This window comes from Nipponia nippon, unplaced genomic scaffold, assembly GCF_047370975.1.
Source record: "Nipponia nippon isolate SJK-2023a ecotype South Korea unplaced genomic scaffold, ASM4737097v1 scaffold_1, whole genome shotgun sequence".
Classification (NCBI taxonomy): Eukaryota; Metazoa; Chordata; class Aves; order Pelecaniformes; family Threskiornithidae; genus Nipponia; species Nipponia nippon.
In genome coordinates, this window is record NW_028262290.1 from 96,182,720 (window position 1) to 96,209,480 (window position 26,761).

The following is a 26,761-nucleotide window of genomic DNA, read 5'->3' on the forward strand; positions in this document are numbered from 1 at the left end:
CTCTTGGATGTTTTCCCACCACTTCAAGCTCTGCATATTCCTAGCTAAGCTTAATCTATTTCTGTTTTAGGTTTTCTGTTCCTCACTTCTCCATTGGTAACAGGTCCTTTACTGGACAAGAATTATGCTTTATTTTATATCAGTAGGACACCAATGAAATCGATGTTTTCCTCTCCCACCTTTAGGTTTTCCAGATCTAAAGACTCTGTGTTCAGTCAGTTATTTCACAAAGTCCTGTTTGCGCCCATAAAGTACTGATACACATCTGCCATCTCTTATTCTCCAAAAAATATTTATATTATATGGTCTTTTTTCAGTTTCTTCAAAATTTTGAAGGTAAACTTATTATTTTCTTGCATGTTCATGTATCCATTTGCTAAAACAACTTTTTAACTGAAGTAAATATAATTGCATATGTTTTTATATGCGCTACCCAAACCTTCCTTGTAATTTTAAATAGTATTTAGCCCTTCCAGAAAATAATTGAAAATAATTGTTTCCTCTCTGAAGTACTGCACGTTTTTCCTCCATTACTTTTTATTCCTAATAATATTTTATGACAGATCTGTGTTTGAGATCAAATGTTTCCTTTATGTTTTAAAAAGAAGAAAAGCACAGTTTGTCTTATTTACGGTATCTTCTATAAGCTCCAAATTCTGGGTACCAGCCTCAAGGAATTATACTTTCAATAAAGGAAAGCAAATTGGCTATGGCAAAATGAAATCCTAGGAGACTTCTGATTTTCTTTCCAATATGCATAGCTTTAATATTTTATGTGGCTTTCATCAGAGGAGAGCAAGGCTACTCATCATGGTATGATATACAATGGATGCTAATATACAACAAAATTCTAGCATTACATGCCTTAATGGAAGCTTAAAAGAAATACAGTTGAGAAAACCTTAAGTCTGCAGGAAACTTACTAAAACTAAATAATTTATATGTATGTTCTGAGAGAGACATAACATTCAATGTTTTATAATAATTTTATTTAAATTTTTTTTTTTTGTAAATATTATTGTGTGGATTTTTCCAAAAGTCTTACCTTCTTTGGAGTCCCTAATACTTGGCAGATTTTGAAGATTTCATCTACTTCACTTGTGCCTGGGAAAAGAGGTCTTAGTGTGTACAGTTCAGCCATTATGCTGCCAACTGCCCACAGATCAATAGGTGAGCTATAAATAGACGATCTTAGCAAGACTTCAGGAGCTCGATACCTGTGAGGGTGGAAAGAAATAATAGATAAATTAAAATGGTAAGAGAAAGGTAATTAGTTAAGATAGTGTATTAATTTCTTAATGTACTTACCACCTGGTAGAAACATAATCTGTATAAGGTGGCTGAGATCTTAGTTCTCTAGCCAAACCAAAATCTGCTATTTTCACAAGCTCTGGTCCAATACAGAGAAGGTTTTCAGGCTTCATATCTCTATGAAAAAATCCTATAGAAGACAAGGCAGAAAAGAATGGTGAATTATTATGTCATCACTTCGTAAACAGCAGCCTCTAATAGAGTAACCCAAAATTTACTTTGGGATGTTTTGGAAGAATATATATTTTTTTCCTTTTTCCTTTTTTTTTTTTTAAATTCAAATAAATGAATTGTAACCATCCTCCAAGAAGCACACACATTTTCCCTCCAGTGATTATTACGCCAAGTGTTCTTAAATTAACAAGTATAAACTGTCATTAACACACTAAGGAAAATGAATAGGCTATTGCAGCAATATCAAACAACAAACCAATTTCAGAATGAAATCTTTTGTGAAAACTACAACTGCTTTGTCAGTTTTGGATAATCGAAAATTGAGCATCTGACACACTTACTTGATTTATGAAATTCCTTGAACGATTTTTAACTAGTTTATCATTGTGACAACAATTTGCAAACACAGACATACAGAAGGTATCAAAATTCTGCTCAGGAATGCTAATATTAGTAATGCAGGCACATAAAGATTCTTTAATGCTTACTGTTGAGCACCTATATACCTGGACAGCGGTTAAGTCACTAAGAAAATCAATTCTGCTGTTTAATTGGTATACAAAATTTGTTATAATATAAATCAATTTGATTGAAATTCACTTGCTACAATAAAGCATTCAGTTTCGGCATGCAGAAACTGACAACCACTGGAAGATATTGGCTGAAATTATTAGCGAAATGTAAATGTTCAAATTTATCATACCCATCATTCTCACTTACAGTCAAAACAAAATATTAATATTGTAACTTAGAAATGGCAGTTTTCTTAAATTCTAATCTTCTCATTTATTTCATGTAGAAATGACGAAGGAAAAGAGGATGCTAATAATCAGAGAACAGTATATGATCAGAAAGACGTAAAATGGCAATTTCTGGGTATTTGATGATACTGAACAGAACTAATTATTTATTTGAATTCATCAACAGGCCTTCCCAGGATACATGAAAGCTGGAGATCACTGGTAACATTGTTTCTTATTTCATTTTCAGGTAATATTTTATTGCCTTTGGAAAGTTTTAGGGATACCAATGTGATGTGAAGGACAAGTACAAAATAAAAAAAAGAGTTGAACAAGAAAGTAAATTGCTACTTTTTTAAATGCAAAGGAGCTTAATACCAGTATTTCAGAACACAGTTTACAGACAGATATTAAACATGAGAATTAGACGAATGCTGTGCAACTTTTTGTTGTTGTTGTGAACACACAGAACCTCTTATTTAGACTGTGCTTGTAATTGCTAGAAAAGTCCCATCTTTTAAAATATTTAAATCCAGGTTGTATTTGATAAGGAGACTGTTTGATTTTCTTAGTGAACAAGTATTTTAGTATTTTTTTAGATATAGAGTATTGTATTAGTTGTAGTATCTCAAGACAGGAGAAACTGCCATCTGTAAAGTATCAGTGCTCTTAAACAGATCTTTTTGAGGAAGGAGAAATGCGTAGTATAGCACAGCATACAGGTTTCTTTGTTTATTTGTCTGGTAACTAAGATGGAAAAAAGTACTGAACAGTGTATGAAAAACATCCAATGCTTTCAAAAAGAAGGAGGAACATCCGATCATAGAACAACAGGGTGTAACTTCAGGTATGGTTTAAAAATGCACCATACTTGAAGCAGATAAGAATAATTTTTATTAGAGATTATTAATAGCCTTTGCTAGATATTTCTGTTCATGTTATTACTGCGCATTATCTTATTTTCTAAAAAAGTGCTACACAGTTCAACTCTAGTATGAAACTTACCGTGTTTATGGATAAAAGCTAGCCCTTGTAATATCTGATACATCATGTTTCTGATGACTGACTCAGGGAACAACTTGTTTCTGTGAAGAAACAGATTAACAACTTCACATAATAAAAAAAAAAAAAAGTATTTTCAGAACATTTCATTTTGCACAACGCATCATGAACAGATGAAAACAGACCCGTCAAGCCTTGTGCACAAAGTAAGACAGGTGCAACTGGCTCTCATCTCAAAACTCGCTTGCTGCCAGGCCTTAATTTCACTCACTTTAAGTGCTGCAGAGGGACTTCTCTGCAGAGTGGTTCACGATCCTATCTCTGTGTAGAAGCTGGCTGGCCAGTAGTGTGCTTGACCAGGTGAACACGGAACGCACAGTAACGTAGCAAGGAAGGGACGGCACAGCGCAGCGCTGTGGTAGGTGTGTTGCCCAGCAGTGCCCTTACGGGAACCCTGATTGAGAGCAGCGCTTCTCAGCTGTGGGGCAACATTGTGCTAATATCGCTGGCAGCTATCTCAGGATGCAAACTGAAGAGCTTTGCACATTAGGAGATAAAGGTGCATCATAACATCAGAAGGAAACACACATTAAAGGCAAAAGAATTCGGCAAAGAAAAGTATTATTGAAAAGGCAAGTCCTATTCCAAAGTCCACTTTGCAAGCCTTGCTATGTACTGTTTGTCCAAGATTGCAACATCACACAGTCCATATACAGGTCTTTCTTATGAGCATGCATGTACATGCAGATGACCATCCCCACCTTAAGCCAAATCCATGAGCAAAAGCAGAACAAACAGTGTTTATCCAATCCTTCATACATTAAAGTGAAGGCTAATAAAGAAAAAACAACGTATTTGGAATTTCTCTCATGGCTCTACACACCAAAGACATGCAAACTATCGTGTTAACAACTGAACAAACTGTTATTTCCAAAAGCATTACAATATGCAATATTGTAACGCAGAGCAATGCAGAATTCTACCCTCAGATAAGCAGGTGCAGCAACTCCTGTTCACATCAGTGGGGCTGCAAGAAGAGCCAAAACCAGAAATTCCAATGTGTTCTTCAAGATAGCATAAGAATCATTAAATAAAGCATGATATCACACTTTATGTTCTGTGAAAATGACATACCTGTCCTTCATTAACTGATAGAGATTTTCCTTCATGTATTCAAATACAAAGTAAAGGTGGTCATTTTCTCGTATGACTTCTTTCAATTTTATTACATTGGCATGATTTAGCTTCTTCAGAGACTGTAATAGAGCAAAATATGGCTTCAGATAACTCGACAGTGACTTTGGTTCCTTATCAGAACTAAATTTTTAATATGCAAAAGTTTCTAGCACAGAATTTACAAAATATGCCCATCTGATAGTCCATATTTATCTTGTAATCTCTGTTTCAAAGAACAACAAAATAGCATTTTAAATTAATTTCAAAATAAAAGTAGCAGCAGTATTAATAGTAGTTTAATACTTCTATTTCTAGGGATTACATCATTGCTGGGGTGAAGATTAACACAAAAACCTAATTCCCTGCAATGAAAGACAGTTCTGCAGCTGTAACAGCTCTTGCTTACAGAACTGAATAAGAAAACCCAGCAATTTTTTTGTTATGAAACTTTCACGAACAAGGATTCTCTTACAAGTGTTCTTTTTGGAGATACTGATTACGTGCAACATCCAATAAGTTAAACCTAAAGTATGGATACCCAGCTCCTTTGTTAGGAAGTTTTGTTATGTACAGAAAATCAGATGCCCAAAACATGGGATGACTTGGAATTTAAGCCCAGGATTTCAACCGTTATTCTATCATTTGGCTAGCACTCCCAGTGCTTTCTACAAATGCCCCAAATACAAGATATAAGGACTGGATATACGCCTAGAAACCTGCTGGTAAAATGAAAGAGCAGGATGGTAAAACACAGAAACACACACAAAATCAATTTCTTTATCTTCTCTCAAAGACAAGGGGCTTGGCTATGAGACATGGCCACTTCTTGAGAATAGCAGGATATTCCACAAAGCAGCAGGAGCTCCAGGAGTGCCAGCAGACCATGGCTTTGTGGAACCTGTCACTCCCATTTAAAGAGTTCACAGAGTTTGGCCTTATGCTTGGACACTGTAGGTGCCCTTTTCCTTTGTTTTCAAATGTGGTACGTTCGCTACTTTACCTTGACCTCTCTCAAATTCATACATTCATCCCATGAATAGAACTTTCTTTTCATTCTGAAATACAAGTCCGAGATAAAGTATTTTCAGTGAACAGTACAGAATATTTTCAGAACAAAAAATCTAAACATGTTATTTTCCAAGTGTAGCATTACCTATATTTTGAGTTCAATGTAAAACATTCTAGAATACCTGCCAGCAACATAATTAAAAACAAACTCAACTCTTAGAATTACTAGAAATTTAAGTGTTTGATGATTAATCACTGCAAACATATTTTTTAGCCAAAGAGACCATGATACTCCAAGGTATTTATAAAAACCATCAGGGACACAAAATCCCTTCGTATCATTTGAATTGTGCTCTTAATAACAAGGAAAGCAACAGTGACACTGCATACAAGACATGGATACTTCAAACCAGAAAAATGACCTCTTTGTGCCTAAGTTGCATATTCTAGGAAAACAAGAAAATTATATTTTTGAAATCTGCAAAGTATCTTAACTGCTTAACATTATAATTAAGTATCTGACCTGATCAGTCATTTTTACAAATGTGTTCCAAGGTATTAAATACCAAATAAAAATAGTTTCATTTTTTCAAGCAATACTCATACGTACATACAATCATTATCTATAACAGTTTAATACATTTATTTGTAAGTCTTGCATAGATACAAACATGGATATTTGGTGTTGCTCAGATTTTGGGTCAGGGTTGTGAATGTCATGTTATTTGCCATGTTTCTGTAAAGTTCTAGCACCTAGAGCAAAGAGATTTAAACCCAAGATTTTCATTTAAATTAAACATATCTTCAACCAAAACTGTCCCCCCTCAAATCCCAAACTTACAAATCACACAAAAGAATTCCAAATCCTGAAATCATGATAATGAAAAACAATTCCCACAAAATGTTGTTCCTTTTGTCTAAAAATAATGAAAATAATCAATTGCAGATTTTTTTTTTTAGCTTAGATTAATATTATTAACTTAGGTAACAGTACTAGCAGCATATGGAGAAACCTGAAAGTCTGAGAAATTCTTAAAAGAAAAGTCAGTCAATTATATTACAATTATCTTTCTGCAGTAAATCCACAAATGGAGGAAAAAAAAAAATCTCAGCAACATACAATTTCTGTATTTCAACTTACGCTTTATATCCTGCTTGCGATTCTGTAGGAATACAAGGGGACCTTCCCCACTCCTCTAGTATAATTTTTGTTGTTTTGTAATAAGCTTTTTAGGCAATATGACAACAGTGATGATTAAGGCACAACACAACTTTACTAGATCCAAGGAGACTGCCTTTATTTACCTGACCAGATTGTTACCTGGTATTTATCACTGTAGCAATATCTGAAACTTAATGCAGTACCTAAAAACATCTGGGGAGGTGGGAAGGTATTTCAAATCTACCCATTAAGATGGGTATTCTTACAATTCATATAAACAAACTCCCTCCCTAATTAATCAACTGCACATTCAGTTTTGCTTTTCCTTTGGTGTTAGCCTAACATTTTTAGAAGGAAGCATGTTCGAACTGAACAAAAGCAGCATGCGATTTTATAAGCCAAGATAAATCAGTAACTTATACAAACTGATGTGTCTGTCTACTGATCTGTTAGCTGAAGTCTGACCCATGATCACCTTGTTAATAATCTTAATTAAAAAAATAATTTTGTCATGTTCATTTCCTTAAAAAGAAAAGGGACATTTTTTTTCTATTCTACACAGATGGCAGACAACAATAAGGTTAAAAGGGAAAATTTTAAGCTTTTGCAAGTACCTTTACTGAATTTAGATGTTACATACCTTTTGATAGCCACAAGTTCTCCTGACTCATTGCTCTTCCCCATCAGCACGCTGCCATAGGTGCCATCACCTAGTTGTTTCATGATTGTGTAACGGTTCATTTTTTTTTTTTAAGACCCGGATAGCCAAAAGCTTATGAAATTCTATGTGTCTTCTGTCTTCTATATGTCTATGCTCTTTGATTTTCTTAGAGAAATCTTCTTCCGGACTGTTTCACATCGGTGATGTCTTCTCATAACGGAGCAGGATATTCACTAGTCTCCTCCAAATTACAGCTACTTTGAGATCCAGATATAAAGTTTAAGAGACTGAAGAACATGGTCGTTCTCACATAGATCCTTAAAAAAAAAGAATAGGGAAATAAGTAATTTTACAGTATTTTAGGAAAGAGACACTCTACTATTTGCATCTAACAATAATGGCTCCCAGATCTGTATGTGTTCTTTAAATAGAACACTTCAATATAACTAGCTCCTTTAAATCCTTCGAACCACAGAAGGTGCCTAGTCTAGGATTAGGGTTACAGTAAGCAGGGACTGGAAAGTCAAGATTACTGTCATAATTCCCTAGAACCAGAGAAGTGTGTTTAAGGCTGGTGTCCTCTGATGGAACTCCTTAATTTGCAGACAGCAGCAGGGTCCTAATCTGTAATGAAGGCAGGGCTGAAGGTTGGGAAAACAGACAGAAGAACCCAAATTTTGCACAGGGTGCTATGGCAAACCTAGGGTCTGAATGCTGTGTTTTGGATTGGTAGTGCAAGCAGGCTCGCTATGCTTAAAGTTAGCGAGGAAGGGAGGTGAAAAAGCAAGATAAACGCTGCATTCTTTGCCAAGGTAAATCGAGTTGTTATAAATGTACTTGGATACCTTGCTCTGAAGTTCACAGAATTCTTAGTCTGTAGCCACAGTTAGGATTAGGCACAGTAATGGATGAAGAGGTAAGTTTATTGTTCAGTTTTACAAGGCCTGCAGAGAGAAGGATAGAGTTCACGTGCATTGGTATGGAAGACTAGATCTGCATTGTCATTTGGAAAAGAATTCACACTAAACATGTTGAATCTTCATCTTTGAATATACGTAAACCTTAATTTGAATCCTGATCCAAACTTGAATCTTTATACTAGCTTTCATTATACACAATATTATCTGTCGCCAACACTTCAGCTGAAGGCCAGTTCCCATAGGTCCTAGGCACAAATCCTAATTCTAACCTTAGCACCGGCTGCCTACCAGACAAAATCCTAAAAACTGATGTTAAGGCAATTTATGCAAACTCACAATAGTCATCCACTTATTTATGCAGGCCTAGGAAACACTAACAGCTAATCACCGTACCATTTATTTGCCATAACCCAAATGCTTAAACACAAACAAACCATTGACTGCTAACCGAATTCCAGCATTACCTCTGCCTTTTGCCTCTGCTGTCTGAAAATGCAAAGCTCAAATCAACTGGCATCCACTGTCAGCCTACCTCTATAGGAGATGCATGCAACTCTGTAGTCCTTATCCTTATGCCAGGATTAGCTACAGGCTGGTAAGTCTGTCCAAACAGATTAAGGAACTCAAATTCAGCTGGTGACAAGTCTCAGGCCTGAGATTTACAGGCCTAGCAAAATTCAACAGTAAAATTGGCCTCTTACAAGCGCGAACGCAGCATTCTGAAGTAGACTAGCCTGCTGTGTGAAGGAAACATCTGCCTGGACAATACAATGATGTTTCTAAGCAATAACAATGTTATTACTTGAAATGCTGCTTCCTTGGAGAAGTCGTAACGCGCACCTTGTTACCAGGGAGGAATCTTACATCAGCTGTCAAGATGCCAGTAACAAGCGACCTAGTGGACATCTCAATTTATAACCTTTGCACAAGACAACCACCAGTTTAGCAGTGAAAAATATAAAGAAGTTCTTATCCACCCTCCCAAAAGCACCCCTACAGTAAAATAAGATCGCTGGTTAATAGTGTATTCTATAACAAAGCTGAAAAACAGATTTAGCAAAAAGTAACAATCATAGACAATTCAAATGATGACTGGGTTTTAAATTGGACTTTCATATATTTAAGCCTATTGTTTTTCTCAGAATTCAGCTTTATATCTTATTCCCCAAAGTGTCTGCATGCACTCTAGTCTTTAATACCTTGAATAATGCCATTTCTTCAACAAGGTTATTTATTGACTCCAGTAATAAGCAGATGATAAAGTGTTTATGCCAAGTTAAGATACATACTAACTACTCATACTTTGCAAGTTATCAACTGTTAGGTTTTTTTATATATATCTATATCTATCTATACATATATATCTATCTAAAAGCCAAAAGAAAAATTTTCTGAAAGTATTCTAATACACATTTTAAAACACAGCATCTGCATCTAAAGCATCAGCAATGATAAACTGAGTATGCATTTTGTGTATAGGTATACATAGGCATGTAACATGAAGTGAAGTTAAATGTAACAGGATTTGGGTGCCTGTGTTTCTCTGTTTCAACAAATATCATTGTACATTGTTTGAGACATGGTTTTCGGAGGGGCTTCAGCAATGTCTGCCAAAGATGGCCCTAGCCTGAACTTCTAGAGTTACATACATCAAAAATTTGGACAACTTGCATGCGTTTCATGCCCAACCTTTTGCTCTCTAATGATGAAAGCGTCTGTATTTGCAATAAACAGACCCAGATCTAGACACAAACCTCAGGTTTTGACCTTTAAGTCCTCTAATTTTGGTGCCTAAATCCTAGCTTTCCAAGTCATTTTTGGAGTATAAATTAATCACATGCTTTTACAATTATTCCTTTTGTCCAATTATATTATTTCAGCATGTGCACTTGAAACAGCATCACATGAAGTGTTTCTTCCCTCCAGAAGTCCTATGTAATGTAACACATCACAGACACAATTGTGCATTTTGTCTGTTCTGTAATACATTTTATTGCCTTATTCCTTTTCTGCTGTATACTGTAATTTTCAGGGTATGAAAACACTTAAGTACAGAAATGTCAGCACATTCCTTCAATAGTCAAATGGAAGTGTCAAAAACGCTCTAGGGAAATGCACAAAACCAGGTGTGAAAACTACCTACCCTGACAACAATATCTATGTACCATCATACAGACTGCAGACATTCACCAGCACACTGATGCACGCTAGGCCATGCCACTAATGACTCTCATGAAAGAGTTGTCTTGGTCACCTACAGTTAACAAAAAAGGCAAACGAGGGAACTCATAGTGAGACCTCATCAACTGAAAACTAACCAAACGCAGCAGGGAAAAAAAAAAAAAGAAAAAGGACTGCAGGTATCACACTTGACTCTAAGCTCTTCTCCAGCTTTTTAGGGAATTCATCCTTCATACAGAAGTATCTAAAATGGATAGAGTTGTGTGGACAACTTAAGAGTCAACTTTACGGCAATGCTATGGCACGCAGTAGTCCATAAGAAATGCTGGAGGGTGGCAGAGGTTTGCTGACCAAGAAGTACAGCACTGGATCCTGCAAGACTCTAACCGCCACCGCCCACTGACATTAGAATAAGCGAGGCTGCCAAGTACTTGCGTTCATCAGCCTGGTGTGACATCAGGGTCAGGGGCTTCTTTCGCTCTTACTGGAATTACAGAGCACAATGAGTTAGAATATAAATGCTCTAGAGATTCACATTTCACTACAACAGACTTTTGCACGCTTCGTAATTTGCACCACACGTAACCAGCTCAGGTGTGCAATTTCTTCTCTGTGGTCTCTATTATTTTATTTTTTTTTTCAAATTTGCAGTTCAGTTTTCTCTTTTATCATAGAATCATTAAGGTTGGAAAAGACCCTTAAGATCATGGAGTCCAACCGTTAACCTAGCACTGCCAAGTCCACCACTAAACCATGTCCTCGAGCACCACGTCTACCTGTCTTTCAAATACCTCCAGGGATGGAGACTCAACCACTTCCCTGGGCAGCCTGTTCCAGTGCCTGACTACCCTTTCGGTGAAGAAGTTTTTCCTAATATCCAACCTAAACCTCCCCTGGCGCAGCTTGAGGCCATTTCCTCTCCTCCTATTGCTTGTTACTTGGGAGAAGAGACCAACCCCCACCTTGCTACAGCCTCCTTTCAGGTAGCTGTAGAGAGCAATAAGGTCTCCCCTCAGCCTCCTCTTCTCCAGGCTAAACAGCCCCAGCTCCCTCAGCCGCTCCTCTTAAGACTTGTGCTCCAGACCCTTCACCAACTTCGTTGCTCTTCTCTGGACACGCTCCAGCACCTCCATGTCCTTCTTGTAGTGAGGGGCCCAAAACTGAACACAGTACTCGAGGTGCGGCCTCACCAGTGCCGAGTACAGGGCCACTATCACCTCCCTGGTCCTGCTGGCCACACTATTCCTGATACAAGCCAGGATGCCATTGGCCCTCTTGGCCACCTGAGCACACTGCTGGCTCATGTTCAGGCGGCTGTCAACCAACACCCCTAGGTCCTTTTCAGCTGGGCAGCTCTCCAGCCACTCCTCCCCAAGCCTGTGGTGTTGCATGGGTTGTTGTGACCCAAGTGCAGGACCTGGCAAGGCTCAGGCCTTGTTGAACCTCATACAGCTGGCCTCAGCTCATTGACCCAGCCTGTCCAGGTCCCTCTGTAGGGCGTTCCTACCCTCCAGCAGATCGACACTTCCACCCAGCTTGGTGTTATCTGCAAACTTAGTGAGGGTGCACTCGATGCCCTCGTCCAGATCATCAATGAAGATATTGAACAGGACCGACCCCAGCACTGAGCTCTGGGGAACACCACTCATGACCAGCCACCAACTGGATTTGACTCCATTCACCACCGCTCTCTGGGCTCAGCCGTCCAGCCAGTTTTTAACCCAGTGCAGAGTGAACTTATCCAAGCCATGTGCAGCACCAACCTGGGGAAAAGCAAGGGCTCAGTCTAGCTTTTCTGGTTAACGCAAGCCTCTGAAGTGGCCTTTCCCAACCTAAAGCTAATATGGTATTATTTCCTCAGTGATATGAAGCTCTAAAATGTAAAATTGTCATCATAGGTACCAAACTGAAAAGAGAAATCCTACTGTAAACAACAGCTTGTTTTCTACTCTTAATGACTTACTGCCCATTATCTCATCACACACGATTAAGGAAGGATTATAGCAGGGGACAAATAGAGGACAAATTACAATAGCTTGAAAGAATCTAATAATTTGTATAAATTTAGAGAACCTGAACAAGTACTAAATAATTTATGCAAATTTTAACTTTTACTATGTTACTGGTGTTTTATTTTAAGCACTAGCAACAACTTCAAATTATTTTAGATGTCTGAATTACATTTCAAAATGTAATGAATAACAGCAAATCATCTGCATTTCTGCTGTACAGGTATTACACATTACCAAAAGTTTTACATTTGCATGCTAAACAGGCTACTGTCAAATTAAATACAAACTAGGATATACAACCCAATAAAGACCTCCCACACAGATAAGCAAAACACTGACAACCCAATTTCACCAACCTGTTTAGAGTAAATGCTGAAATCACCAAAACCGTTCACAGAGCACGGTACTACTCTCAACGATCAAAACTGGCAGTATTGCACAGTACAGAAGGTATGCCGATACAAATTTTAAAAGTTAAAAAAGAAGAACAACCACAAACCAATTGTTGCTACAGGAACCTTCTTTGCAGTGACTGTATATTACTAAAGCTGACAGTAATCAGGTCCCATGACAGGTGAATCCAGTTCTGGAGATTAACTACAAATCCATTGCGCTAATCGAAGACCACCAGTTACTTAAATGCATGACTGCTCAGCTCCAAGCTAGAAGTTAATAACATTGACAATAAATATTTGTTCTCTTAAATATACCGCCTTAAATAAATTTTTTAAAAAAGTCTCTTCAGAAATCTAATATGTTGTTTCACTTATTTGTATTGGGCATTCAGGACGGGGCATATCAAAAAGCAAGAACTCCAGTTTGCTAGAAATATTTTCCCTTGTTTTGTTCCAAACCAGCTTTGGTTTCAAACCAAAATGATCCGCACCAGCTTTTTCAGGATGTTTCAGCAGCGACCTGCCTGGACGCTGCCGCCCCGTGCCAGCAAGGTTACCTCTTCCCACCGCCGTGAAACCTCTTCCCACAACGCAGTGAGCGGTACAGCCAGTTTCAGGGCAGTAATGGTTTCAGTCAGACCTGCTGCCGGACTTTCAAGTCTCCAGCCTTGGGCGGCGTCCAGAGCGCAGGGAGGGCAGACTGCTCATCTTTTAACATCTCTGCGCCACTGTAAGTTTCAATAAACGCCCATTTCCGTGCCAGTTTTGGTTTTACCTGATGACGTCCCGTTATCTCCCAAGAGCGTGCAGGTGCCTCCCTGCATACATGCCGACGGTGGGAAGGGGAGCGCAGCTCTCCCCGCACTTACTCAGGCTGTGAAGCCCAAGCCCGCCTGGCCTGGAAGCTTCACCCTGGTTCTCATGAATAAAAATTCACCTCCTCTCATTAACTCTGAACGTGTCAGGCTGTCGAGGCCCGGACCTCTCAGCGGAGCCAGAGCAGGCAGGATCCCTGCCTCCACACGCTGCGCCTCCGATCCCAGCGGAGCTTTCGCTCCTGCGCCCCGCACCGCGGAGCGGAGCGGGCCAGCTCCTCACGCACGGAGGAAAGGCCACCGGTGGCCCGGCCCATCGCAGCCCAGCCCGGGGGCTGGGAGAGGCCATCCCGTTCGGGGACAGACGGCGGGCCCCGGGCTGCTCCCGCTCCAGCCTAAACCACCACCTCCTTCGTCCCGCTGGCACCCTGGGGCCGCCCCAAACGGCCCGGCCCCGGACGGGCGGGACGCGACCACGAACGGACACCCGCTCAGGACGCCCACCGCCCCCTTCCCTTCCTTCCCCACCGCCACCGAGCGCGGCCGCCCACTCACTGCGGCGCTGCGGGCGGTACCAGCCGGGCGGCGGCCGCCGCCGCCGCCGCCGCCGCCTCACGCCGCCGGGCCGCTCTGCCTCGTCGCCGGGGCGACGGCGCGGGGCGGGAGGGGCCGGCGGCTGGCCCCGCCCCCTCTCGCCGTGGTCACGTGGCGCAGCAGGCGGGCACCGGGGTGCGCGTGCGTGCGGACGCGCGGCGGCGGCGGCGGCGGCGGCGGCGCTCGGGTGCGCGGACGGTGTTCGGGAGGGCGGCGGGGAGCGGCGAGCGAGTACCGGTGCGGGGGGCGGTGGCGGGGCAGCCCCCGGCGGGAAGAAGGCGGGACCCGTGCCCGCGGGCGGCAGCCGCGTGGCGCGCCTCCTGACGGTGGCACCATAACACACGAGGTCGTCTTGAGAGTGTCTTTGCTGTCACCGTCGCTAGCGGTAATGATAATTATATGCTAAATAAAGCCGCCGGCTAAGCCGCCGCGTGCTTAGGATTCGCCTATCTGTAATGTTCGTAGCTGCAGTGACGTCAAAAGTTCTTTTTTCCCCTAGCGTTTTCCTTTTATTATTAATTGTAAGCAGTTTACTAAAACGCACGTTGCTAATATTGATGGGGGGGGGGGAACTTTCAATGCTATATGTATTCTGAAATATATCTATTTCTATTATAAAAATAATCATGAAGTTTCTTCTCTTTGTAACCCGCATTTCTCCAGTCTGTGCAGAAGGCATGGTTAATAAAAATTGCATATTTAGTGTCCGAGTCAGTCATTTTGGCGGTGAAGTCTCATTTTAAGCTTTGATTCTCAACATTAGTTTGAACTTCCTATTTTGTAATGTTTTTGAGATCTTTTCAACACAATAACTGCTAGTGGCACCCGTGGAGGGAAAGGCAGAAAATTGTTTTAGAAATTCAGGTTCCTGTCTGCTTCAGCAAGCTGGCAGCTCGGGCTTGGTGAGCAAAAACGGTAAGCTGTCTTAATTATACCTTTTGGTTTTTTTTTCCCCCCCCCCCATTCCTCATTAACTGCTGTGGTAACTTTGTGATGGTTTAAGCATCGTTGACAGATTAATCGCTTCTACCTCAAGTCAACTGGGTGGAACGCGGGGCTATGGGAATCGGTTTTCTGGAATCCAAAGGATTCGGCCGCTCACACATCATTTGCTGAAATGAATGTGCAAGAAAACAACATTATATTTTCTGAAACAGAATATGCCCGTTTCCTTTGCTGAAATAAAACATCAGAGGTGCCTCCCGGGTAAAATGAAGTTCAAAGGTGAGACTTGGAAGTGAGAAGGGAGAAGGCGGCATCACCCACGCCGGCGGAATTCAGGCAGAGATTCAACAGGAGTTGATCCTACGTAGCAAAGCATTTAATCATGCGCTCACCAGTAAGGACGTGTTTGAGCGCTATTACACGTATTCATTGCATGCGTGGAAGTACCTCTCCACCCTCAGTGGAAACGGTGCAGCAGTTGCCATGTGATGTCCCCTCCCTGCCCCTGTGTCCTTTCCTTTCTGTCTCTTCAGCTTAGCCTTGTCCCGTGGCTGTCCTTTCCCTGTGACGGGCTCCCTCCTCCTCCTCTGGTGCTCCCACCCAATTCCCACAGCGATCCCTCCGGCTACCTTCCCCTGCAGGGCCGTGGGGCTAACGTGGGGTTTCCTGGGATCTTGCTGTGCTTGTGAGCCTGAGCGTTACGTGGCCTGTAAGGCTGCTTTCTGAAACTCTAACCCCTTCTCCAAAGAGATCAGACCGTGGAAGGGAAGGAAGCTACAGCTGCTTTCATGCTCTTACCTGGGAATTCCCTAGAACACCGCTCTAGGTTGCTTCTGGGGCATTTCTAGTCTAATTACAGCCACTTATAAGAGATCTGGCACAAGCAATGGATCTGATGTTTAAATAGTTTCAATATTATTTTTGCACAGGTGCAGCACTTCAGTCTGAATTCTGTTACTGGGACCTTGCGTCTGTCAATTGTTGGTACTTTCTGTGACACTCCCCGACATTTCACAGGCGTGAAGACAGAAAGGCTGTAGACAGAACTCGCCAGGGTTTAAGCCAAACTGCAACATGGTGCCGAGTTGCAGGACAAGCACTGCAACCCAGTCACTTAACACTTCATTTTGTCACAAAGACACGGGAGAGGTGCCGTGCTGTGCTTTTGCTATGAACCAGGAAACCAAAGGAAAGGCAACAGGCTGGAACAGGGAGACCCAGGAGCTGCAGCGATGTTTGTCAGCCTCGCGAAAGGGCCTGCAAGAACATCCTCGTGCACCTGCTTCCCTGCTCGTTTTACACACCACCACGAGCGGACCCACTGCTAATTTTCTGTTGAAAGAACCCTCTTTGGTTGTGGTCCTTAAAGGTGTCGATGCTTTTCTCAAATGCCAGCCTAAGTACCAGACACCGGCTTCTCCCAAACGCCATCACAAGTGACAGCGTGCACGTTGAACCTAGTAGGGCTTGTGTAAACTTCATTTGGTTTCTGTTTGTTTGAATGAGTTTGAGCCAAACAAGCGACGTTGCTGTGTGACTCTTATTCGCACCTGTATCATCCCACCGATCCTTGTGTTGCACACGGACTCTTGCGAGCCCACGGAGGCGTCGTGTTGAACTGCACTCTCTGTTTTCACGATCCCAACTGCAGCGCTAAAAAAAAAAGTAACTGGTTCACCCTCCCTTTGCTCCTGAGTGACAGGCAGATACTTACTTTACGCAGCTAGAAGACCAAAGACTGTTATCCAGACGTGGGACACCACCCTACACTGGCCTCATTACTGCTCAGGCAGAGGGGTTTTAACAGGCCTGGACTAACTTTTCACTCTGCGTGCTGGGAGGAACTATTCCAACATTAAAGGTCCCTGTTCTGCCCTTTTTATCTGCATGTAACTGCTACTGATAAGGGTGGGAATGACACGAACTTTCCTAAATGTGTAATCCAGCTCTTCAGAAGACCTCCTGCATCTCTAGAAATACATTGTGCATCCTGCTAAATGGTGTCTCTCAAGAAGCATGATCCACTTTTGTGAATGGGAGCAGCTCGGTTGTGTTAGATAGCTTCCCTCAAAAAGACACAAAGAAAACCCCTAGAAATCCAGAAAGAATCCCAGAAAACTCCCAGAAAAAAAACAACCAACAGTCTCAGAAATCATATTGTGCTCTCTTGCATCGTCAGTGTCTGTAGACTAGCTCTGGTTTCCACCCATAGAGCTTAGAGGAAAGCTTGCCTCTGTCTTACAGATGCTAGTCTGTACCCCAAAACGAGGAGATCAACTACCTCAAGCCCAGTAAGCCCAAAACAGCCAAGTTTCTGCATGCCTTGTTGGTAGCATTTAACGTATTTGAAAAGCCCAGAGGTAACCTGCTTTCAGAAGAGGAGCAAGGGCTAAGCGAATTGCTCAGACTCACGCCGGAGGTCTTTGGCAGGACTGGGTGGACGCAGGTGGCCGCGGAGCGAGACAGCGTGCCAGGCTCTGTCCTCCCAGCAGGAGGAGACGGGATCACGAAATGATGCCCGCGTGCAGTTGCACCCGTCAGATGTGTGACACGCGGTTGTGTTTGGTGGGTACGCAGTTGAAAAACATCGTCACATGGCCTCTTGTCTCCGGGAGGCATCCATTCAACACCTGGGCTTTTAAACTTTGCCATTAAGAGGCTGCTGTTTTGGTACAAAAGGCAGCCTCGGCATGGGGACAGGTGGTACTTTACCTCAGTAGGGCCCTTGTAGTCCATATGAAGCCGGAGCCACAGGTGGCTGAGGTTTGAAAGCGCCTTTCCCCCCCCTCCCTCTGTGACTTTGCCATAACAACTGGAATTTGTTAGATGAAGACGTCTGCCGCAGCGCAGGATGCGGGCTGGCGAGGGGCTCCTCTCATGTGCTCGAGGCAGGACCAGAAACCGCGCTTGAAGGGGATCATTAATGGAAGAGAAGCTCCTTACTCAGGGACCGAATCTTTCTTCAGTATGCTGCTTTGCTTGAGAAACATGCTTTTAAATTCAATCTTGCGGCTATATAAACCAACAAGGAGGCTTTCAATTTCATCTTTTTTTTGTTACAGAAGCTCGCATTGCCTTTACAGTTATATATTTTGGAGAGAAAACTATGTACAGCACTAGACTTTATCCATCTGGTCTTTTATCTGAAAAAGGTAACGTGCGGATACCTCGTCCCAGACACTTGTGCGTGGAAGGGAGCAAAGCGAAGAAAGACTACAATAACCTTTAGAATGGTTTTATTTGTTCTAGTGCTACAGATGATGTGGCAAGGTAACCGCTACTATAGCTTTTTACTGTGCTTAAACACTTGTCATGTTTATTAAAATTAAGTCCACACCCAAAAAGTAGCATCTTAACACAATTAGCTGCATTTTCTTTACTGATGCACAAAGTTCTGCTTAAAAGGCTGTGTTTAAGAGCATAGCATAATGATTTAAGCATACAGCTACAATGACAAGTTTTATAACAGTAACATTTACAGCACAACCCCCCCCACAGCTCATCTTAATGTTTTAATGCCTCTGAAGCGTGAGTTGTGGTTGTCTAACTCCTATAAAATCTATATAAAATGGAGCAACTTACAGCTTTAAAATTTTCATTGACTTTTGCATCTGCTGTGAATCTTTCCAGATCTTTTAGTCATTTAGTTTGGCCTTATTCCCCTCCAATATGTTTCTTTTTCTTTTAAACTTAGAAGGCTGTAAATCTTAATTTTTATTCAGCATGCCAAATGTCTCAATATGATCTGGAGTACAGATGAGAAATCTCAGTTCTGTAAATGTCCATATTGTCATATATTCCTAAACTCTAAAACTTTGCATCAGTCTTTCTGGGTGGTAGCTTTTTTTTTTTTTTTTTAAGGTTGGTATATGGGCTAATTATCACTGATGTTCCTCACCTGAATTGGTTCTTGTCAGTAATTTAGAACACCTGGTAGAAGAATTGCCAGAGTTTAACAAGAGCCAAGTGAGGTATACAGCAAACACCCTAAAAGACAAGGTAAGCTTGCTGCAGATGAATGCATTTAATCTTTTTGTAAATTCCAGCTTCACATGGCTTGAATTTTTAAAATGCTGAACACTCCATTGCTGAAACAGGATACTATTAGCTAAATTCCTGTGGGGCTCAATTTCACATATCCAAGTGCATACAATGTTTTCATAAAATTAAAAAAGAAAGAAAATAAACTACACCAGAAATAAAGATTGTAAAAACTTGCGTATTTGTACACCATGCTTTGCAAGTAAGATTTGTTTAGTGGTTTGATGATAGCATTACAAGGTTCTGTATGTCAAAGCCAAGTAGCCAGCTGCTCATGTTCCTTTATGTGGTGCTTTGTTTTTAACCACGATTTCATTGAAAGGGTACAGTAGCTTATTGTTACTCAAAGCATAGCAAAAACATACAAACCCCAGATTTTCCAAAATGTTAAAGGTACTTGGTAACTTAATAATAAGAAATTCTGTCATCCTGCCCAATCCCCCGTGTCTACATAGCTCCCTTGATCAGCGCCCATGGTTTGGGTACAGGTTCCATTCCCCAATAACTAGGCAGCTTTCAAAGTACCTAAGTACTTAAAACTGCTAAGTTTTAAGTCAGCAGTACTCTTCCATTTCTTTCTCTTCCTGACCCACTGGAGAATTAGTTCAATTAGCTAAGAATCTGAGGATGCAAGTCCTCACGTTTTCTTTGTTTAACTCAGGGTGTCTGGACATTTTGTTTCCTCACCTCTCAGTTTGTTGGTTGCTTCATTTCCAGGAGAATGGCGCCGTCATGGGGAGTTATGATTGCAGAGAGAAAAATGACTGGAAGTCCCTTGGAGGAAGGAGAAAGATCTAATGAAAATGCAGTGCAGAAAGGCAACCAGGGAAGATGCATTCAATGCTGACCTGTACCGCTAAGCAGCTAGGATGTTGCATTTTTAGACAGGATGGAGTCGTATTCGTGGGTAAAACGAGTTTCTGCAGTAATAACCTGCACAGTATTGGTCTGACCAGCTTGCCAAACCCCTTTAGACAAAGAGCAGTTTCACTGCAAATGGTTTTCAGGACCATATATGCAACCCTGACACCCACACGATGCTGGGCGTGCTTGGTGGGGGTGACCTGAGCCTTCTTGCCTCCAGGTCAAGTATTGCAGGGGGTCGGTTGCCAGTGGTGGTGGGGCTATGCCTAGGCTTTCCCTTTGGCCTAGGAAGGCTGGACAGTCTGTACGCTTGATGCAAGGGATCAAAAAGCAACAGGGAGTTAGCGTGTAGGTTTTTAATTTCTCATTTCAGAGAAACTTATTCGGCAAATTGTCTTGCTTTCTTTTATTTCTTTCATTTTCCGTCATTTCTTTCAGTTGACTATGACCTATAGCCACCTTCCTTCACCTTTTTTTCCATTACCTGGTAAGCATTTTCTTTTTTACATATGGAACGTTTTCTCTCAAAGCTGGAGGCAGCTGGCAGGAGTTGTGGCAACAAGTGGATTGCATCCCCCATCAGAGGGGGCTGTTGACTTCCAGAGGTGCCATGCCTCCAACGCTGCCTTCCCCCAGGCACATTTGGGCTCAGCTCCTTGTGCCATTTTAGAGATTAGGTGGGGCTGGTTTGAAATTTTGTGCGAAATATGCTTCACTCACCACAGAGCCAGAAAGGGACTTTTGGGGGATAAGCTGTTGTGATGTACTGCTTCCTCACTGCTCCTCAAATCCCAAACCAGTGGGCTTAGCATGCACACAGTCAGCATGAGGATATATTTTTCCATTTAGGCAACATTTAGTCAATATTCAGCACTCTCAAACCTTAAGGTCTGTCCTTCATGCTCAGCATAGCTGTTCCCCAGCGGTGGCCCATACCGATAGGTCTCCAGGCTCTCAGCTGGTTCGGACTTTGTAGGGACTGGGTCATGCTGGTAGAGCAAAGCTGACTTTATCATCCCAAAGTCTTCCTGAATCTTCATCCCTGAATAGATAGCACCTGAGACGTTTTCTCCCACGTGGGTATAGCTCTGAAGATTTTTTGTATCGCAGAGGTTGTTGCTGTATTTCAGTGTGGATGGCTTGTAGGCCTGGTAGGACACCTTGGTGGTGGTTGTGATGACTGTTTGCAATGGCGGGGCTATGGGAGAGGGGCCGGGACCATACCTGCAGGGGTAGTCCCCACCATAGTAAGGGTGGTTAGCACTTGTTTGCATCTGTCCATAGTCACTCCGGTCTCCGCTGCTGCTTTTCCCCCAAGTTGGTTTCAGTCCGTAATGTCTGCCAGAGCTATCGAAGCTCTTATCATGGGCAGTCACAGCGTTGTAGTGAGACCCATTCAAACCGAGGGGGTCAGCATCGATGGCAGGACTTGTCAGATCTTTGTAAAATGCTGGGTAAGGGCTGGAGCTTATAAAGGTAGGGACTCCAAACTCATAGCTGCATGGCCTGGGCACGTAGATCCTTGGATTTGGGCACTTTGGGTATGGCGATAGCTGGTCCTCTTGGAAACCGGCTGAGTCATAAGATGCTTTGTAGAGGTCAGCATTTTGCATCGAAGGGTAAGACTGGGCTGGAATCGAAAAATTGGTGTCTGTGAGGATACCAGCCCTCTCTGGGCCATCCATGCAGGGCAGATTCTGTAGGTTATTGGTGTAACCGCCGCTGTCATGGTACCTTCCTGCCTGACAAGGACAAGTAGATCTTTGAGATTTGGGAATCAATATTGCCCCCACACACATATACGTCTCAACGCTTGCTCATTTCAGCCCCAAATGAACAGATGTAGCATGGTGTAAAGCTTTGTTTTGCCCTGGAATCCCTAATACATGCTTATGACACCTTTTTAATTGAATAAAAAAAAAAAATCTTGACTTACCTCTGAGTTTAGAGGTCTCTTTTTCTGGGCATGGTGAGAAAAGGACATTTGCTTCTTAATTGCACTTCGTCTTGCCTCTGCCTCCAATTTGCTCTCTGGCCTGGGGTGGTCATGGACTCCTTTAGCCTAAATTAGGTTTCACAAAGAATTAGATGTGAACTGGAAGGGGACAAGAGAAGAGAAAATGCAATAGTAGAATGAGAGGTAGACACAGCATGGTCTGTGGTTTGGCAGAAGAGAACAGGGAGGAGAAACTAAACAACAAGGAGGGATTGAATTTAAAAATAAATAAAATAAATCATGATTTGCAGGTAGCTAGAAGAAAAAAAAAGTGAGTCAGTGAGGACTGCAGAGCTGCAAGCCTGGATGATGAAGGAGCAAAGGTGTTACCTATGTTTGTGACATTCAGGAGTAGCTGATTAGAATCAAGGGGGGGAAGATTATAAATATAGTTTGGTTGATCTTCTTCAGTCCAGGATCTCAGTTCTGCTTTATAACAGCCATCACTAATCCAGCATAAATAGACTTTAAAGATGTTTCATGCCACCAGATGACAAATATTCTCTGCTCTGAAAACAGCAAACACCTTGAAGAGGACTGAAAAGTATACCCTGGAAAGCCATCCAAAGATGCTCTGCTATTGAAACATCTGTGGACATGCAAATCTATGTATCCAAAACTATACTGATATATAATAAACCAATACATTCTACATGTCCTTACACATTACATTTCCCTGAATGGACCTCCATGTAGTCCCTAATACAAAGTCGGAAACTTAAAATTGCTTTTAAAAATGCTGTCCTTTCTCAAGTAGAAATTAACTTCTAAGTGAGGATTTATCGACTATTTTGATGGTAAAAACCTTCAGTTTTTGCATGTCTGTAACAGAATAGCTGAATAATAATAATACTGCTAATAATAAAAAAACACAACAGGTGAGAATTTGGGAATGCGGCCAGTTTGCTTCCATTTACTGACTGGAAAACAGAATTCACTGCAGTGTGGGTCAGGGAAAAAAAAAGACAAAACCATCCAGCAGAGAATGTAATCTCATAGAACAGAAGCTTTTTGTTAATTTTTTGTCCTAATGTTGCTAAAAGAGAACAAATCAACATGAAATTTCAAATTTTAGCTTTCTAAATTTCCCTTTTTTCTGCCAAGTTTTTAAATTCTCTTAAAATTCAAATATTATTTTCACATGAAGTAGAATTTTCACATTTCAACTTGTGCAATTTAAGTAAGGCTTTCCCTTGCCCATTTATTTAATAGGGAATAAATATTAGGTCCTTGGTGAGATTCAGTTGTCAGACATGCCAGGGTGCAGGACAACCTTTGTGTTCATATTCATGTGACTGTAAACGGGAGAATTTTAGACATCTATAATGATGTTACAGTTGAAATTGAATATAGTCAACCCTCAAGTCATGCTTTTAAAAAGACACCCAAGTGTTATTGTTTTATTTGTTCTTACCATGTTTGTACTACAGTGCAATTCAGTCATGGACCATAATTCCACTGTGCTCAGCAATACACAAAAAAAAAAAAAAGGAAGAAAAAAGGGGAGGGGGAAAGAAATCTCTCTATATATGCGTATAGATACATTTTTTGTGTCTAGATATAGTTTTTGTGCGTTTGTGTGCGCACGTGTGTATGGGTGCTTTTTACCTGGAAAAATATTGCTTTGCCATCAAGCCTCCAGAAGTTCGTGACTGGATAGCCGCTGTGTCCTCGGCAAGGAATCAGCTCAAGGGCTGAGTTACAGTTCGGGCAGGCTTTCTCTGTGAATAGAGACAAAGACTGAAGACACTGGTTAAAGGCGAGGGTGTTGTCTGAGAATAAACAGAGCTCAAGAGCGATATGATCAGCCTTGAATGAAATTCAGATTAAAATATGGTGTTCAAGGAAACACAACATAGACTCCCAGGCATAACTGGACTAAAGCTGCATACTTGATATAAATGCTAATGAGTTAAAGGATTGGAGACCCGTTTCCCCCTAAGTATTTACAGGCAGAAGTTGACAAAATTTGGAACTAAATATATTCATGACGCTCTTTGCAATTACACCTTATAGCCTGCATGCAAGTGAGGGCAAGCCCAGTTTAGAAATCAAGCCCAGCTGAAAGAAACGGGGTCCCTTGGACATCCCAGCTCTCCCCCGGGCACCCCTCACTTTGCTGCTTCTGCCGAGCCTTGTCGCATATGGCAGGGCGCAGCTGCAGCCTGGCTCCGCCGGGCAGCGCGCAGCTGCGGGCGCACACCACCACCCCCAGGCAGGACTTCTTGAGGATCTGGCAGTTGTGGTTGTTGGTGTTGCGCATGGCCCAGCCGCTGAGGTGTCTCTGCGCGTTCTTCTCCTCGCTGGAGTAGATGAAGCGGACGTAGCCGTCGGGCCATTCCTGGAAGGCATCAAAGTGCTTGGGCTCCTGCGGCGGGGCAAGCGGGGTTGAGAAAGCGAGGCAGCAAGGAGAAGAGCAAGAGAATATTAGCAGGATATCGCAACCTGATGGTTTTGCCCTGTTACAAAATACATAATGGGGGAAAAAAGGGCTTTTTCTATGACCACCCAAGCAGCAGAAAAAAAAATATTGAAAAAATAGCTTATTCAGAAACGCTCTATAAAAGGGGTAAGGCAGTCTGAGCTTCCACATTTCAAAAGAAAGTCAGGATCCTTTCCTCTTTTGCATCATGATCCATAATACCGTGGTTTGTTGTCACAGATGCCTCTTTGCAGTGGGGTTACCCAGCCATAAAAGGTCAGCCTCATTACCAGAACTTAACGAGTGGTCTGTCACTGCTGCGCCCAGACAGGACAGAAGCCACCATGCTCGTACTGGCTGTTAAGTTCTTCTCCTTGTGGGACTGTGCACCTGCAGGCTGGAAACTAGAAGTTTTAGCTAAGGAATGGTTTCTTAAAGCACATCTAAGTTGAATAAGGCTTCTACCAAAAAATAAACATAAAGAAAATTGTCTTTGCAATTACACTTCCAATATACATATAGTAGTTTGGAGAAAGAACATTTCAATTTGGGGTGTCACTGGCTTTCTGGAGTTCCTTACCGAAACAGAATTACCAGAACAATGAAAAAAATGACAAAGATTTTAAACTCCAAGTATATACAGTGCAAGTAAAGAGCTCCTACAACACTTGTTTAATGTACATAGGTACCACAGGTGAACAGTCCCAGTGAATGCGGGTAAACTACCAGCATTTACAGTGTTTAGCCATTCTGTAATTGCATGGGCTCCGTAAAATTAAATAAACTCTAAGATGAAAAAAGCTGTGAATTAACAATGTATCTGGAGCTCACAACTAGAAAAAAAAATATGGAATGCTCATTGGCAATAAGATGTCACATCAACAGACAATACTTAGATGGCTTTAACTATATTAGTAGAAAATAGTCAATCCAAGCTTCTTTTTGACATTTCCGTAAATGAGGAACAAGAGAGAAGAAAACTGGCTGAACAGTGGAGCTGAAGATTGTTTTAGGAGTTCATACACAGCTGGCCAATACTGCGCATCAAATCCGTATTTTTATTACAACTCATTTTGCAAGGACTACTGCAGCCCATCCAGACCCGCGTAATTCCATTTGAAAAGGCGCAGGAGAAATAAATGGAAGCCATAAATGGAAGCCTTGCTCCGAGAGGAGGCTTTTCCCCCGGCACCCCAGCCGCCCGGCCCCGCGTTAGCGCCCGCCGGGGGTGCTCTACCGCGACCCCCCCGCCCTGCCCGGTACCTGCGGCAGCTTGGGGTCGTTGATGTCCCAGGTGAGCTTCATACTGGGGGGCAGCGGCTGGGTGGCGAATCCCGCTTTTTTATGCGGTCGGGGCGTCCCGGGAGGGGGGGCGGAGGGCTCCCGGCCGGCCCCGCAGGCGGGGCAGCGGCACGGTGTCCCCCCCTCCCCGGGCGGGCAGGGGCTGCTCCCCCTCCGCCCCCCGCTGCGGTTACCCGGAGGTGGGGGGCGGCCCAGGGCGGGTCTCGCTTGAATCCATCCCCGCCAGTACCGGGGGCCGCGATCTCCGCAAATTTGAGCGGGGTCTGGAAGTCTGATCTGGCAGCAGCGGGGCTCTGCTGCTCCTTCCCGAGGGTTTAGGACCGGGGGGGTGCCGGGCCCGAGGGGTGCCCACCTCCAGGCACAGCTCTGGCCCCTCGGGATGCCCCTAACGTTTGATTTCGAGGGTGGTTTGGAGCTGCCCGCAGCTTGAAAAGCCCCTGGAGGGAGTCAAAGGGGCTGTATAAATAGCCTGCTCTTCCTTAAGTGCAGGCATACACCTGCTCTTTAGGTTTAGGTGTAAACGAACTAAGTGATATTAATTTAGGTTTAGGTGTAAACGAATTAAGTGTTATTAAGCGTGTTTTTCCTTCACTCTGTGCTCTATGACACGAGGTTTAAAACACAAAACCAGAGACAGCGCCACCTTATTGATCGTTGTGTAACTTTAATTAACGTAATAATATTGATTATTATGTAACTTAGGAAGTTATAAGTAACATTTTTTACCTTCTTCTTTTAGGAAAAAATAGCTGATAGGGCTCTTGGGGGGAAAAAAAAGTTTGCTTTTAGCTCTCAGAAAGGAAAGAGTATGCCTAATACGATCGAGACTGAATCGCAGAACGGCTGGTACTGCGATAACCCTTTAAACGATCTCACCTGTTCTAGCGGATTTTCGCATTCGCTTCCATTCCCTCCAGTCCCCTCTAAAAATTTCCTGACCTTTACTTTTGCAAAACAAAACCGGGGCGCTGGGCTCCCCTTTCGCGCCCGGCTGCTGGGGCGGATGCCAAACGCCATCACCTGGGTGCGGAGGGGCCCTG

The 26,761-nt window shown here is 42.5% G+C and overlaps 2 protein-coding genes across 7 annotated transcripts in view; both read right to left on the bottom strand.

Annotated features, from left to right (window-relative positions):
* Positions 1 to 14,201, bottom strand: part of MAK (male germ cell associated kinase) — a 34,514-nt gene extending 20,313 nt beyond the window's left edge. For 2 of the 3 annotated variants that reach the window (XM_087763244.1, XM_087763237.1), the window contains exons 1-8: positions 14,113 to 14,201; positions 8,080 to 8,178; positions 7,214 to 7,551; positions 5,404 to 5,458; positions 4,362 to 4,483; positions 3,231 to 3,310; positions 1,309 to 1,441; positions 1,046 to 1,217 (exon numbers count right to left, since the gene is read on the bottom strand). In XM_087763244.1, coding sequence (XP_087619370.1) covers positions 1,046 to 1,217; positions 1,309 to 1,441; positions 3,231 to 3,310; positions 4,362 to 4,483; positions 5,404 to 5,458; positions 7,214 to 7,314 — 663 coding nt within the window. In that variant the 5' untranslated portion in view covers positions 7,315 to 7,551; positions 8,080 to 8,178; positions 14,113 to 14,201. Of the gene's footprint in view, positions 1 to 1,045; positions 1,218 to 1,308; positions 1,442 to 3,230; positions 3,333 to 4,210; positions 4,255 to 4,361; positions 4,484 to 5,403; positions 5,459 to 7,213; positions 7,552 to 8,079; positions 8,179 to 14,112 lie in introns of all 3 variants that reach the window. The other variant, XM_087763230.1, reaches the window with a different exon arrangement.
* Positions 14,202 to 18,315: 4,114 nt separating this feature from the next.
* Positions 18,316 to 26,130, bottom strand: GCM2 (GCM transcription factor 2). 4 transcript variants are annotated; one of them, XR_015699913.1, is made up of 6 exons: positions 25,683 to 26,130; positions 24,113 to 24,365; positions 23,606 to 23,718; positions 21,938 to 22,063; positions 20,722 to 21,743; positions 18,316 to 19,911 (listed from the first exon to the last, which is right to left on the bottom strand). XR_015699913.1 is itself a non-coding variant. In XM_087737256.1 (5 exons), exons 1-5 carry the CDS (start codon positions 25,722 to 25,724, stop codon positions 20,862 to 20,864), a joined length of 1,389 nt encoding a protein of 462 aa, XP_087593382.1. In that variant the 5' UTR covers positions 25,725 to 26,130; the 3' UTR covers positions 18,316 to 20,861. The 4 variants fall into 4 exon arrangements, 3 of the variants coding, with proteins under 3 accessions (XP_087593382.1, XP_009473707.1, XP_087593388.1); XM_087737256.1 differs by having other exon boundaries at positions 18,316 to 21,743; positions 24,113 to 24,338; XM_009475432.2 differs by having other exon boundaries at positions 18,316 to 21,743.
* Between the last annotated feature and the right edge of the window lie 631 nt (positions 26,131 to 26,761).